Below are 15,520 nucleotides of genomic sequence, written 5' to 3'. Positions count from 1 at the left end.
AGCCAGGAGGGGGAAGCATTATGCAGGACTCAGAAGTCTCCCCAAATCTTGTTAAAGCAGTTCTCTGCTTGCAAACTGGGCAAAAAACATCAAGAGAGAAAAAGGGCAGCACTTGTAGATTTTCTGGTATACACAGATTTATCATGATAAATAGCTTGACTGAGCCAAATGACTTAGTGGCCATATAATCATATCACAAAGGGGACAAGCTTCTGGCATCTGTTCTTCTAACAGAAGTTGAATGTAGCTTTTTTTTTTTTTTTTGAGAATCCAATATTTCTATTACTGTTCTTTTTTTTCTGCCTTATGCAAATCACTCCTGTATTTTGTCTCAGTATTACCCCTTCATAATATTCTCTGGGTTTTCAGATGCTGACCTACTTGTGAAGGTAAAGAACTCTATAAAATAAGGTAAAAAGTCTTAGTCTGTAACAGGTTTCTCTTGAAATGCAAGCATTGCAGAATGGGAACTCTGAGAACACCTCTGACAAAACAGCTGCCTCCTCTCAGTCTCACCAGCCCCTGCTCCCGTGGCTGCAGGGCAGGACAAGTGCCCTGCTCTCCCCTACATCTCTGGGCAATTAGTTCTCTTTTCTTGCTTGACTAATGTAGTTATAGCAGCTGTTTCTGTGTTGTTTTTTTTTAATGTGCTAAGCTTATGATGATATAAAGAGTACACATTTTATTTGTTAGGAATTAGGGGGAAGCTCCTGCATGCAGGACATCGAGAGTGGACTTTATGGTGTATGAACTGTGTTTGCATTGCAGCAATATTTGCACAACTGTATAAAAGATCTCTCTCCTGTTTGGAGAGAGATACTTTCTCCACTCAGCCCATTTTAAATTGCTGAATCTTTTTCAGTGACAGTAAGCTTTTTTTATTGTGGTCTAATATGTGCAAGAGATTTTTCAAAAGCCCTGGTATAATAAAACAGTCAAAATTTCCAAAATCTCCAACTTTTTCTAAGAGTCAGCACTCAACCACTGTTACATAATTTAATTTTAAATGCCAAATGTCTCTAAAAATCTGTGAGTGATGCATCAAGTGATGCTCTTTGGATGAAGCCTTTAGAGCATATGTATCTCCTCTGCAGAATTCACGAGCAGGCTGAATGTCAGCCACACACTTGTGCATTTGTTAGTCAAAGCAGGGGTATGACTGTGCAGGGAGGAGAGCAGGGAACATTAAAGGTAGATCCTTTGGAATCAGAGCACACAGCCCTTTGTCATGCGCGTGGTATCGCTGTGTCGCATCTCTCCTATTTAAAGCATCTATATTTTATGAAGCACTAACAGACAAACAAACAAACCAACATACAGACCACAAAAGTCAGCATTAGTCTCCAAAAGCAGCCATTGGAAAGATGAGGTATTGCAGGATCTGCTCTCTCAATACAGTTATTCAGTATCTTTAAAACCCTAAAGCTCCAATATGTATTTTAAGGCATCAAGTCTGAAGCATGAGATATTTGTACATGGCAGAATGGAGGCCGTTGCTGTCACCCACCTGGAAGGATTACTGTTGGAAAGAATCCCCACACTGAGGGTTACTCCTGCAGTGTCTAAATGACCTACCTAAGGAGAAGGTACAATGATGCAAACTGCTTTGGGTGTGTAAGGGTTCTACACTATTGAAACTTTCAAGACATGTACACTAGAGGGGAAATGAAATATTATTTTTCATTTTAATTTTCATTTCATCCAACTCTTTCTCCACTCCCCCTTCACCACTCAGGAATAAAAAAAATGGAAAAGGAGGATGAAGCCCTTTATTCATACCTGCCCCAACCCCCCTCCTATCTAGCTTCTGGATTAGGTTGAACATTTTCAGTAGCAGAATATTAGTAGCAGATTATTTGATTTTCAGCTCATTAATAACTGTAACCCACCATTCTCAAACCACAGCTTCCCATCTTTTAATTCTCCTCCTGTGTTGCGGAGGGGAAGGAGCTGCCCTTGCTGGCAGACTGCAATTCCTAGGGGACACAAGTGATTAAAAATGTAACTGGCTCCTTGCTGTTTTGCTGTCCTGCTGGAAGAATTATTTCAGGGGTATTCAAAGGAAGGAAGGCATGGTTCCATAAACACAGGATCCTTAATGAAGCTTGTTAAATGATAAGCAATTTTCTGCATTGACAAAGTAGAATAGCTTGACTTTTTTATTGCTCCTGAAGGTTTCCATTCCTTCTTTGAGGCACTCGGGCAGGGACTCCCCATGAGCTACAACTGAAGGAGTGATGATCACATCATGGAAAAGAGACTCAGAGACAGTGAGAAATGAGCAGCTGGAGGTATGCGGGGTGTGGGACGGGGGAAGGAGGATTTCCCCAAGTGGGTCACTGACAAAGCAGATGCCTTGTCATACTGCAGCTCTGTCCCCTGGCCTGACTGCCATTGCTGCTCCCTGTTCCTGCTGGCTCCACTCCCCCAAGGGAACAGCAGGTTGTGGGACCTGCTGTGCTCTAAATGCGGGCCAGAAATGATAATTTTTTTAAAAAACAAAACAACTTTTCCAAGTCAATTCATGGTTGTGCTTACATGGCAGAATCAACAGCTCTAGCTCTAAGAGAAGAAACAGCCCACAGTTCAATAAATATGAGAGAAATCTAAGGCCAAAGAAAAAGATCAGCTACTGAGGGAATGAATTTCATGTTTCCTCTCCTGCACAAACGGCTGCCAGAGTTCCCTGGACTCCAGAGCATGTTCATGTGCTTGGATTGGCTTTTCCAAACAGGCCTAAACCAAAGCACTATAGAACCATTACCAAATCAAAGAAGTTAAATTACTATGGTTATGACAATTTCAGTAAACACCGTCCCAACATCTAAAGATCCTTAATGCACAAGACAGTTGAAGGGAAAAATAAGTAAAATCTGTTTTATCATCTATAAAAGTCAGAAACAATAAACAGTCCTGCAACCATTCTGTATCTGGTAACTTGCATTAAAATATATATAAAGTATTCTGGGAACTGAAGCAATGCTTCAGTTCAATAAAACTAATGTAATTAAAGAGAAAGAATCCTGTTTTTCCTCTGCTTGCAATTTCAAATGAGAGCTTCTTAAAACTTGTGACCATTGCTGGAATCCAATTCAGGACCTCAGCTTATCAAATTCCCTGCTCTGGCACCATGCCTTTGAGGTATTATGAAGCGCTCCTCATCAAAGCATCCCTGTCTGTAAATGCTCCCAATTACTTTAAAGAGCCGACACCCCATTTTGAAACAGGCAAGTGTTCCCTGTGAATCAAAATGGAGTCACCAAACCTCTGCAGCCTTCAGCTGGTGCTTCTTTTCTTGAAAGGAAACAAAGGAAAATGTGTTAGCACAAAAAGTCTCCTTGTAACATTTTAAACTTGAAAAGCTTTGCAGGACAGCACACCTACACAATGCCACAGCTTTTTGGGACCCTATAGACCACACATCTTATCCTGTAATTCATTCTGGGACAGGGAAACTGCCAGGCTAATGAGCTCTCCTGCAGCCTCTTCCCCTGCAGGTGCTTCCCTGGAAGCACAATCTTAAATCAGACACGGCCATGCCAGATGTAACCTCCTGAACAAACTCCATCCTCGCTCCCACTGTGGTCTTAGCAAGCCATGGCAGCACTAATGTCTGACTTTGATGAAAGCACAAACTTCTTTTACATTCAGACAGTGGAAGCCAAATTAATTCCTCAGTTTCTTTAATGCTGAGAGCCACATCTCAGGAATTCAATACAGGAACATATTAATCTCTCTGATAGGTGATAGTGCAATATATCACTGATGGGTGAGCCAGCACGTCAGCACTGTGACAGTGACCCTGACCAGCAGATGACTGAATGGGTAAGGAGTGAAGGAGCTGCTCTGGCTTGAAGGCACAGCTCAACTTTGGCAGGCAGTCCTTCACTCTTGCCCCACTGCTAATTTTCCAACGCATTACTTTGTGGCTTGGTATCCAGGAAACCTCATTATGAAGGTATGTGACAGCCCCTGATAATACATGTCTGTGGCAAAATAATTGATCCCTCTTTGCAGTGGTGATCTTTAATGCTCATAGGGCATAGGAGGTTATTAGATGGCAGGCACCCTTTGATGGTCTCCAGAGTAATACGTTACCAGACAGCAATGTGCCACCTATCTATCATTTACAAAGTAATGTCATCCCTCAAAAAGGGCCTGGCAGTTGGGGTTAGCAGAGGAAGGGGGTTTAATTATATTTGTGGATGAAAAGATGTCCTGAGAAAAGTGTGCACCCTGATTATTTATTGGCTGTTCAAAAGCACTCAGCACAATATAAGGAAAACATCAGGCTTTCCAATACGGTGGTTCACATTGCTGTTACAGACTCTAGCCTTGAAATCAAGTTCAAGCTGAAGGACAAAATTACCTCTTACAATATGTGGTTTACTTCTGAAAATGAAAAGGGTAAGAGATGTATTAGCAGTGTTGGCATTAGTGGAGACAGCTGTTTTTAGATATTTGGTATTTCAGGGATGTGAGTTTAGCATCGTTACTAGAAGTAGAGCTTACTATATTCCTCTGCTAACTTTCCAACAGTGAGCAGATGGTTACCCTATTACCAACCATTTGCATTTAACATATTGTAATGATTTATATACCACATGTCACCGAGCAAAGTAAAAACAGTCGATGGTAACTAATTAGTTGAGTGTGAAGATGTATATCTCAATGTATATATCCTTATTGTGATAAAATTTAATCTTCTTGATTGTTATTAGGTTTAATGTGTGGTGTAACAGAAATACTGGTGGCAGTTAAATGTGAACCTTCATGTCACTTTACCATTGAGACAGTATTGGTATCATTGATATTTCCACCAGCACTCCTTTACATGCCATTTTATGAATGATGGTGCACAGAGGGTAGATTATAACAATCCATTGTTCTTTTCTCTTCTTAAGTGAATTTCAAAGTCTTTTATAAATCCTAATGTATCAGATAATTGGCTCATATTACAGGACAACACACATCTGGAGAGGGCGGAAGTGGGAATGCTGCTTAGCAGAGAGGAAGTATGCTCAGAGCTACCATAAAGACAGAAATGGATTTAAGAGAGAGAATGAAAAGAATCACAAGGTCTTCAAGGGAGTTTGCACGGAACAAGCTGACAACTACTGACATTGACATGAACATCAACATCAGAAGATAGACTCAAGGGTTCAGAGGAAGAATATAACTTTAGAAACCTGCCCTGCACAACTAGAACATGGGCAGGTCTATATGCCATGTATGGCACTATCCATGGTATGTCCCAAGGCCTGATCAGATGTAACCTACAGTATGAAGTGTGAATAATCCATAGTATGAAGCTATGGATTATATGCCTTACCCTGAAATGGTTTTTGTTCACTTTTTGGCTAATTTCAAAATGGTGGCTATCACCCCAGCTATGTCAAAATAATTAATAGGGAAGTACAGCTGGGTTACTCCAGAGTACAGCAGCATTTCCAGCATAAAAGTCTGGATGAACTGTTACGTGAGCAACCAGGTATTGTTGACAGACTGTCTCTAAGGCTCCAAGGACTTGGTATGCTGCAAAAATTACAGGTGGTCTCATTCGGGAGTTGCAGTATGTCAAGATGTTCAGCAGTTCCTGCTCCCTCCTAATGTCATTAAGACACCTCTTGCTGCTCAGCATCCTTTCATTTCTACCATATCCCACAGATCTCCAGGGACACAGCCTGTTCTCCTGCGAAGGGCTGCAGCCAGCATTCTGCTTTCCTGAATGCGTCAGCAGCCAGACTTTCTCTTGGGAATTTGACCTGCAGTGTAACTCCTCAGCTCCTTTTCCCTGACACTATTGCTGCCTGCTAAAATTGCAGCATTGCCATTTGTTTCTGGAGCTCTTTCCTCCTTACTTTTCCATGAACTAGATGATAATCTGTAGGAAAGTGTTGAAAACTTCCGCTGTAGCTCAGCCCAGTTAACGATACGCTTCACTTGTGTTTTACTGAGGATTTTTCACCACAGCCTGCTGTGATCAAATAGGGACTGTGATGATTCCCTTTGAGCATGGGTCACTCCTACTGCTGAGGCACAAAAATCCCTGAGGTGGACTCCAGAGGGAATGGCAGGAAGGGTCTTGCAGACCCCACATAATGATACCATTAGACCTTGACTTTTACTAATTCACTTTCTATTTCTGAATAGGTGTGACTGTATCACTGGACTTGACAGAACCGGCTGCTTTACATCAGCTCTATCATACGGACATGAGACAGGATGAACAGACTGAGATGTGTGAGTTTTTTCTCATTTTTTTTAAACAGAAGCTGGGATAGCCTTCTGACTTCTGTCCTCCCTCCCTTCCTCATTTTCCCCCCTTTTGTTCGTTCTGTCCTCCCTTCCTTTCCATCACCTGTTTTCCCTCATTCCTCCTACATGCATTTGGAACTCAGTGGGTTAATAAGAGTAACTTCATTCAAATTACTCCTGACTTACAGGATGGCATCTGAAACGAGTATCAAGACTGGTCACTTGTTTCAATACTTACCTTCTAACATACAGGGAGTGATACAGAGCATATTATGGCACCATCCTAAAGGGAAATGGGAGGAAAGGCAGTGGGGTAACTCTCTTAATTTCAGATGTTTCCCTAGATCACAGCTGAATGATGGGTTATTTATTACAGCTACAAAAAAAAAAAACCCACCAAAATAAGAGAGAGAGAAGGACACCTATGTCAAGAGAAAGTACGTGGATATTTTGGGTTCAGCTACTACTTTCTGAGGCACTTCACACACTGAGAAGTGTTGAGGAAGAATCAGCTCCTAAGCAGATACAGTCAGGTACTGACATGAACAAAACTAATGGCAGGCAATATCACACACTGGTACCATGGAAAGGATCAGAATGCAAACTTAAAAAAACCCCAAACCCATGCCTAAAAAATGGTAGCTCCTATTACTTGTTAAATAGTTGGAAATTTTTAAACTTTTAATGTGATAATATGTTGTACCACTCCAGCTTTAACTTCAACCAGAAGGACATCTCTGTGCCAGGAACCATTTATATATGTGATACAGGAGATCCTTAAGCTTATTTCAGTGTTTGCATTAAATTGCACTCTTTTCAAATGAAAAGCTTAAAGGAAAGAAAGTTTCTGCAAGCTATTGGAATCACTGAATTTATTCAGAAGGCTCTTTGGATTGCTTCTCAGCATACAAAGCAATACAGAAAGAAAAATCCTCATTTCTTTCATCAGGATTTTTATCTCTACTCCTTTAATATTCAATGGCAAAATGAATTATACTACAAAAGGTTTGGTGCCTCTCCTCAATAACCCTGATCCTGCATGATACTGAGCTTCATTGAAAGACAGCTGGGGGACATCAGTAGGGAAATACTTGATGTCTTGCAAAAAAAGAAAAGATGACCAGATGCTAATGAGCTAAGGTGGTGAGTGAAACCTGGGGATTTAAACCCACTGATTAATTTCAAAAGCATATAGCAGAATGAGGGTCCTAGACAGCATTCAGACTCCACTGCTCTGCTCCCCTTCCAGCCACTGTGACTGAAGCCACACTGAGCTGATGGACAGGACTTGTGCCATCAGGATCCAGGGTAGAAATCAGTATTATCCAAACACAGGCACCAGTAAAACCCACCCAGGACACCTGTACTGAGTAAACCCCTGGAGACTGCTCATGTGTGAATAAACACCATGACCATTTATTTCAGCTCCTGATGACCCTAGATTTGCTTACAGAAAATGAAGGACCATTTTCCTTAGTGACATACTACAGTAGATATATTAAAAAAGCAAAAATTGCACTTGGGACTTACAGATCAATTGACATGCTCTTAAATACATGCTTCTTTTTCTTTCCTGTTCTCTAATGAGTTTATAATTTAATCAGAGAAACTGCTAGATTCCCTCCAAATACTAGTGAAAATCTCAAAGGAGAAAAGCTGCTTATGCAAGTGTTCCTGTAAAACAAAGAGTATTCAAGTATGGTAAATAACTACTAGAGTCAAGAATGGTATCCAGTTGTATCCTTAAAAGCTTGAAGCCTACATATCTTAATATTGATGGTCTGGTTCTGAGCTGAACATCAATTAAAACATTTTCTATTCTAAATAAAACTACAGCATTTCTATAGATTGTAACTTCCCTCAGGCAAAGCTCTGCTTTTGGGTAAATTACAGGGGACATTATCATATAGTGTTGCCAAGTGTATGACAGAGTAACATAGACATTTACTCCAATTAATCCATCTACAGACTGCACCTGCAGAATAAGCCAGAGGATGGCACCCAGTAGAGCCCAGGCTGCCTGGTGGAACCGTGTGCCTGAAGCTGCAGGGTGAGCTCCCACTCAGGGCAAGGGCCCTCATGCACCCAAATCCACCACAGCCTCAGGAGCAGTTCAGCCTCACAGCCAGCAGGAGCAGCGCGCTGACCAAGGAGACAAAAAAGCCCCAACCCCCTCAGTAGCAAATATATTTTCCTTCAGATTAATTTATTCAGATGCTGAGATGGATTTGAATTTCAAATAGATAAAGTGAGAGCAAGGAAGTGCTAAAACTGAGGTTACTTTTCATTTGTGTATTGTGAGTTAGAGGTTTCTATTGCAGCTGGGACTACAACCGCAGCTGAGACGCGGTCAGAAAACCCTGGGGCTTAAATACAGAAGCTTCAAGGCGAGAAGAGTATAAAAATAAATTCCAGAGGGCTTAATAGCATTGTGCAGAGACTGGATATTCTGGTGTCACAAAGAAACTGGTGGCTCTTAGATCAAAACCTAATCATTCAAAAGCAATAAGAGCCTTTGTTTTACCCAGCCAGTCATTCTGTTACCCACTGGGACCATGGATTTTACAAGCATCCTGAATTACAGTTAATTTACAGTGTATAAATGTACATGTCACTGACAATATAGAAGTTAGAGCAGAACTACTTTAAAATTAACATGGTTAAACCTTCAGCAGTCTGATCCAAAATCTGCTAGGAACCTTGAGCTTGACTTCAAAGGAATTATTATCAGCATTTTAGTGAACTTGAACAAAAATAGGTTTAAAACTGGGAGCTGTACCTCACTGCTTACTGCCAGGACTGTCCTTCACATGGAATTGAACACAGGTAGAGCCTGCAGACGGGTCAGGCCACCTCTGCAGGCAGCACAGTGAAAGAAACCTTCCTGAGGCTGTGGCACAGGGCACCCTCTGATCCTCTGCAGCAAGGCCAGATGAGGGAAAAATGTCTGCTCTTTCCTAGCTTCCCATCCCAGAAGACTTTATTTATGCATTAGTTGACCTTTCTAGCTGTTAGGACCATCTTGCTTCAGCAGTTAATTAACACAAGTGCCATAATTTAATACAGTTAATGCTACTTTATGCCCTTTAATGTACCTTCCATTAGTGATATTATTGTAGTATTACCCTGTAAATTAAAATAAGATCAAGAATAAGAGAGGCTCTCTTTAATTAAGGTACTGGCACACTGCATCGTCCATTATTCACTAGAAAAAATCACCCTGATTTAGTGAAGCAGACCATCAGTAAGTCAGAATTAGTTCATGTGGATTATTAGGTTTCTTGAATAATGGGAGCACAATGGGGTTGCTGAAATTGCTAACAGCCACGTTTCCTTTTTTTCATCACCTTAATAAATACACAATGGAAGTGGTAAATTGAAGAAGAATAAACAGGTGGTAATAGAGAAGGAAAGGCATTCATTCAGAGTACACAGGTTTTCATCTCTAATGCAACATACATCAGGCTTATTTCACCAAAATGCAAGCAATGACAAAACAAACCTATATTAAGTGGGCAAATCTCCTGCCTATAATTCATTGTGAAGTATTAACCACCACATAGTCCTGTATATTAACACAGTGGCTTTAAGATAGATGCTTTTCACTGTCATTGATGCTTAAAACACAGTGTGAAACAAATTACATTTTATGCTGCCTTTAGAAATATGCTATTATGAGCTTTGGTGATTTTAACTGTATTTGACCTACAGGTTATGTTTTTCAGAAAAAGGAACAGCTTTAAAGTGGCTGCCAGCATCTTTCATCCACTATATGTCAAGCTCCTTGGTAACCTCCTGTCTTCATGGAATAATCTAGTCTAGTTTTACCAAATTTATATAAATAGCTGGGTCTCAAAGCCCAGAATATGAATCTTGGTAGCAAAACAAAATAATTTTGTAACAATTTCCAGTATACATCCTCAATTAAGGAGCAAGAGCCGGAAAGCTCAGCTGAACGGGAAACTGTGGCACAACTACCCTGGTAACGTTTGCTTCCCTCCTCGGGTTCCCATGCTCAGGCCATGCCAGGGCACATGCTGGGAATGTTGATTGGGAGACTCTGGTAGGGAGAGGCCATAAAGTTTCTGGAAGACACAAAAAATACCTAAAACTAGGTAACAGTGGGCTCATTGCAAGTTACAACGGGTGCAACTGAATAACCAGGAGCTGTGTAGTGTAGCCCCACAGCTGCTCAGCAGCCAGCAGGCCCTAAAGACTTTAACAAGGAAGGCTCACTAGTTATTGAAGGAAATGGCACCAAATCCCAAAAGAGCTGTTCTTCTCATTAGCAGAAAAGTGATAAGAATTCACATGAATCTAATCTACTGAGGTACTATTACACATCAGATATGTCTTTTAAAGTACATGTCCAATTACTGCAGCATTTAGACAACAAGCATCAGCATCAGATAAGTTCTCTGTACAGTCATGCTTCATTTCTACAGATAATTTTTCACAAGATTGGTGAGCCCCAGATGTGCTCAGAATGTTTCTGTTTCTAATTTGCATGCAATGCACTCTTTTTTAATCCTTCAGATGCTTTCTTTGATAAAGTAATGATAATCTAATTGAAGTCAGACTAAGCTCCAAATGGGTTTTCAGACAGGGAACAGGCTTTCCTTAAAGCCTAAGGACCTACAAATCCTGAGCTTTGATATGATGCCTCGGTAGAGCTAACCTATGTGGAGGGAGCCCAGAGGAGAAAATATACACATTAAATAGGTGTTATTTTCCTATATTGAGGCTAATTTTACCAAACTATTTCAAACAGAGTATCTTAAGCTGTTCATGATCCACTTAGCCCTCCCAAGAGACTTCTGAAAAATAATTTACAAGGTAACTAATGAGCATTGCAAGAAGAATTCTTAAAACAGCAACATTTATTTTAGGTTTTCAAATGTTAGACTAGTCATTTTGTACATGTGGATATATAGTTGATGTGGACACAGAAGACTGTAACTGCATGTTAAATCTCCAGTCCTAAGAAATGTATTTTGATGATTTTGATTTTCACTACAGGAATAATAAAAATACAGTCAGCACTGTTTTATATAATCACTATTTTTTTCACTCAGTTCTGAGTCTGCAAAGAAAGTCCCTGACCTTCCAAGACAGATTAGCTTTTCTGTTTGTTTTGATACTTAGATTCTCTTGAAGAAAAAAAGTTTTTAAAAAGGAAGTCTTAAACCCTCTACAGGAGAAACAGAGAAGGAACAAAAGGTGTATTAGACTGGCAAGTGAATTGCTAATAGAGGTGATCCCACTTATTTCCTCTGAACAACTTGGCATCCGAGACCCATACAAAGGGATCATTCTCCTGCTTGAGGGCATCAGTCAATTGCTAGCTTGAGCTGGGAACAAAATTTCTGATAGGAATGTCACTGCAATTATTATTTTTGGGACTACAGCACTTGATACCAGCCACCACTTGCCCTAGAGGTAACCATTTGTCTTGAACCCAGCTGAATAATCATCTTTGTTATATTCAAATCAGTCTATCTAAAACACTGTTGGGTTTTTTCCATTTTAATTCAGCTTCTCTGCATTTCAGAGCTAATTAAAGTAGAAGGAATGGGCTCTAATCTCCGCTGCTTTCCTTGTTCACAGCCAGACCTAGTGGGAGAGGTTTGGGCAAGGGTTGCCGTATCAATCACAGCTCACATTAGAGACCTGGAAAGGTCAATTGATAAAACAGAATCTCTGTTTTTAGTTAACTGCCATTGGATCAGACTCCACCTACATAAGAGAAGAAAGTGTTCGACTGCTAGGGTGAATTCCTGAGCCAACACGTGAACCGTCCTGCCTGTGAGACCCAGGGCTCAAGATCCAAGGTGAGTGCCAGCAAACACCCAGACCTTGTGCCACTGAGTCAGAAACTTCTGGTATGACAGCAATGGCCTTCAGTTGAGCCAGATTTCCTATGAACACTGACAGAAAATATTATGTTCTTTTGGGAAATAAATAGCTTTGAATACCTTCTCAAATCAAACACATATGCCTGTTTCTAAAGTTATATATTCTCTTACCTTCCGTATACCCTTATGTCTGAAATTGCATAAAAGTAGCGTGCCAGGTGTTGCTCATCAACATATATTTCACCAGTTGCTGGCCTAAGCAGTCTTATCCTCAGATCTGTGATGGTAAAGAAATCTCTTAACTTCTTGGTGGTGTCAAGCTGGCCATAAAGAGAAGCCATGTTATGCAGCCGAGGTCCAGCAAAAAAAGCAAATCTATCTTTGATTTCAAAGTGGATTATTTTACTATTTGTCATGTACCCAGTAGAGTATTCCTCTGTGCAAATGATTTCTAGGACTGTGTGCTGTGATAAATCCCTCACTGATTTTGGATCCATGTGAAAAGCATCTAAGCAGTCTGTGGCATAGTACTGGTAGGGCTGCCACGTTCGTCCATAGTCGAGTGACTTCTCCAGGATCATTTGGTCAGGACGGCCAGATTCAAAGGTGATGACTATGTTATCTGTAAGCTCAATGGTTTTGTTCCAGGAGAGGGTAATATTAACATGAAGAGGCTTTGGATAGTCCTTCCAAGTTGTGGACTGCCAAAATGTGGAGGGATGTCTTCCTTCCAGATCGAACATCAGTTCTGGAGGATGAGCCAATTCTTGGGTACTTGCATCACATTCATTATTGCACATGTAGGGATTCCCCTGGAAAAGAGCAAAGCAGTGTTACAAGGGGCACCACTGAGGTGAGTGTGACACACAAGAAGTTTCTTGACTGAGGACCGCTTTTCGCCAGGAGGGAAGCCAAGAAAGAAAAAACAAATGCCTGCAAGTAATAACTTTATCTTAATGAGATTAATCCTGGCTGTTTTACCTGTTGAAGTACAAACACAAAATAGACAGCACCCATGTGTCTGTACTGTAGACATTTTTCTTAATATATGTTAAAGAAAGAAACAAGGTTATTTACCCTGAACAACTTGGACCAGAGACTGAGTCACAAAAGACTAAGAACGGTATGCAAGTCTCTAATAGCTCAGTAACTCCAACTCTTCTTAGAAAGATTCAGCAGCCAAAGAGGGTATCTTTTTGGAACAAGCATGTTCCCCAGAGCTCTGCCCAAAAAAGTACTAATTTTTAGGGCAAGTGTATTTTGTTAGCAGTGCAGCCTGTGTGTATTCAGTATGAGCCAGTATTCAGTACACTTTCAAGTTTCCTTTCACCCAGGTGGGAAATTTATCATGCCTAACCAGCTCAACGCTGCCCTGCCTTAAAACATTTACACTTGCAACCAAAAGCCATTAGAAAAACAGTGCTTTGTCAGCTCTGGGACTTGATTCAGGTATCTGCCGTCTTATTACGGGGTACCAAAGTACTTCAGAAAAGACTTTTCATGAGGCACCAGGTTCAATTTATCAGGACAAGATAATCCAGCACTTGATTAGGTGGGAGATGTCAGTGGCTCCAGCTGGAACACTGCCAAGGTGGCAGGAGCTCTGAACTGAGGGTTGAGTTAAAAACAGCAACAAAAAAAGCTCGCCAATAGTGTACAGATTTTACTGCTGCTTGTCCTCTGGAGCAAGGTGAAAGTGAATTATTTTCTTTCTGGCCTTTTGATGCATTAACTTTCACACTACAATCTTCTGCTTCTTCACAAAGGCTATTTTGTCTGCAGATTGGGGATATCTTGCAGCAGTTGCCAAGATATCAGACCCTGTAGGCTGCACTGAATCACGTATATCTAATTTCAGCTTTCAACAGTACGTTAGTATTTTGCTACTTGTTCATTCTGTGTTTGTTCCAGAAAGCAAGTGCTGCTCTCTCTATCCTTCCCTCCACCTGACACTCAGATTGTGGAAGAAGCCTCTATTCACTGACAGTCAGCACTGCTGGGGGAAAATATGCACATGCCTATACCTGGCAGAGCTCAATGAGGTCATTAATGTAGGTGTTATTGTCATTATTCAGACTTCCCTGCACCTGCCCTGAAAAGAGAACAAACTCTGGCATGATGATCAACCTTTTCTTTTAATTGCAGTTATACTTCTCTCCATTTCAAAGAGCAATGAAGTGACTCAGTGCTATCCAGTGTGGAAAACAGGTTTCAAACATGAGTTTTCACCTTGGCCACTGCTCTGCTCCTTGATATACTCCCACAAAACACAAGCAAAAGAACTTCTGCACTCACTTTGACCTCCCCACTGGCAACTTCCTCTTACCTGGTTTGGAAAATGCTACTTTCTTTCCCTGTCTTTCTTGTTAATACAGCTGAGTGCTAAAACTGACAACGATTCACTGGGACTGGAAGTTAGGGAAAAAAACTACATGACAACAAAAAGGGTTATTTGAAAACCAGCTGTAACTGGAAATACTCTGCAAAATTTTGTCTATAATCTGTTACAGCTCTGATTTCAATCTCATGGTTGCTATTTCTATGCCTTCCTTGTGAATAAAACAGTGAAAATTAAAAGTAAGCTTCAAGCAGGAGAGAGAAAACACAGAATTTTTAAATATTTAAGCTCCATTTAATATACCAGATACAAATGGTAAGAATCTGCTAACTTACACAAGCCTATTTTCCTCAGGGAAAATATATATATTGTGAAATCTGTCAAATTCCAGATCCTTTGGCTATATGTAAATATCAGTTTATCAGAAGATGCTCAGATTGCATAAGTCACCCCTGCCTGAGGTTGCCCAGAAAAATCTGGTCACTTAAATCTGTGTACCTCTAATCTATACACTTTATGCTTCTGCTTTGGCAAAAGCAACTGCACTGGGCAGTCATGGGTATCAAAACCCAACAAATAAATGCTCCTGTGCAGCCAGATAGGTGCATTAAGCACTGCTGAGGGATGGCTTTAGTTCCCTGCTCCACAAGCAACTGCTGAGTCTGTTGTGACTCTTTGTGCTAAAAACTAAAGCCACTCTGATCCCTTAGTCCCTGGATGCTGGAGGAAACATGTTTCATGACTTCCAGCAGCTAACCCAGGTTGTATGGGATGTAGTGTTTCTTTCTCTCTATTGGTTGATTTATTTTACTCCCTTTGCCTTTTATCTTTTATGTTTTAGCAAAAGCTGAGGTGCCAACACAATCAGAGAATAACTGGGAAGGGGGGTTCTAAAAACACCCAACAAGCTAATGTGAATACAGTATGACAGTGAGAGCTGGCAGCCCTAGCTTGCAACTGAAATGCAGTCTACAACTCTGTGCACAGAGCTTTTTAGGGAAAGATGAGATTATTCCAATTAATGGCAGAGCGTTGTGAGAAATAGGTCAAAATCACAGTGCTGTCCTGT

General features: G+C 40.8%; 1 protein-coding gene across 10 annotated transcripts in view; it reads right to left on the bottom strand.

Moving 5' to 3' along the window:
- Window positions 1-15,520, bottom strand: part of NTNG1 (netrin G1) — a 148,694-nt gene that overhangs the window by 74,174 nt on the left and 59,000 nt on the right. For all 10 annotated transcript variants that reach the window (XM_066555785.1, XM_066555778.1, XM_066555781.1 and 7 more), the window contains exon 3: window positions 12,285-12,925. In XM_066555785.1, coding sequence (XP_066411882.1) covers window positions 12,285-12,925 — 641 coding nt within the window. The remainder of the gene's footprint in view (window positions 1-12,284; window positions 12,926-15,520) is intronic.

Source organism: Molothrus aeneus, chromosome 9 (assembly GCF_037042795.1).
Source record: "Molothrus aeneus isolate 106 chromosome 9, BPBGC_Maene_1.0, whole genome shotgun sequence".
In the NCBI taxonomy this organism is placed as follows: Eukaryota; Metazoa; Chordata; class Aves; order Passeriformes; family Icteridae; genus Molothrus; species Molothrus aeneus.
Note: the sequence above shows the minus strand (reverse complement) of the source record. Positions and strands in the feature narration are given on the sequence as shown.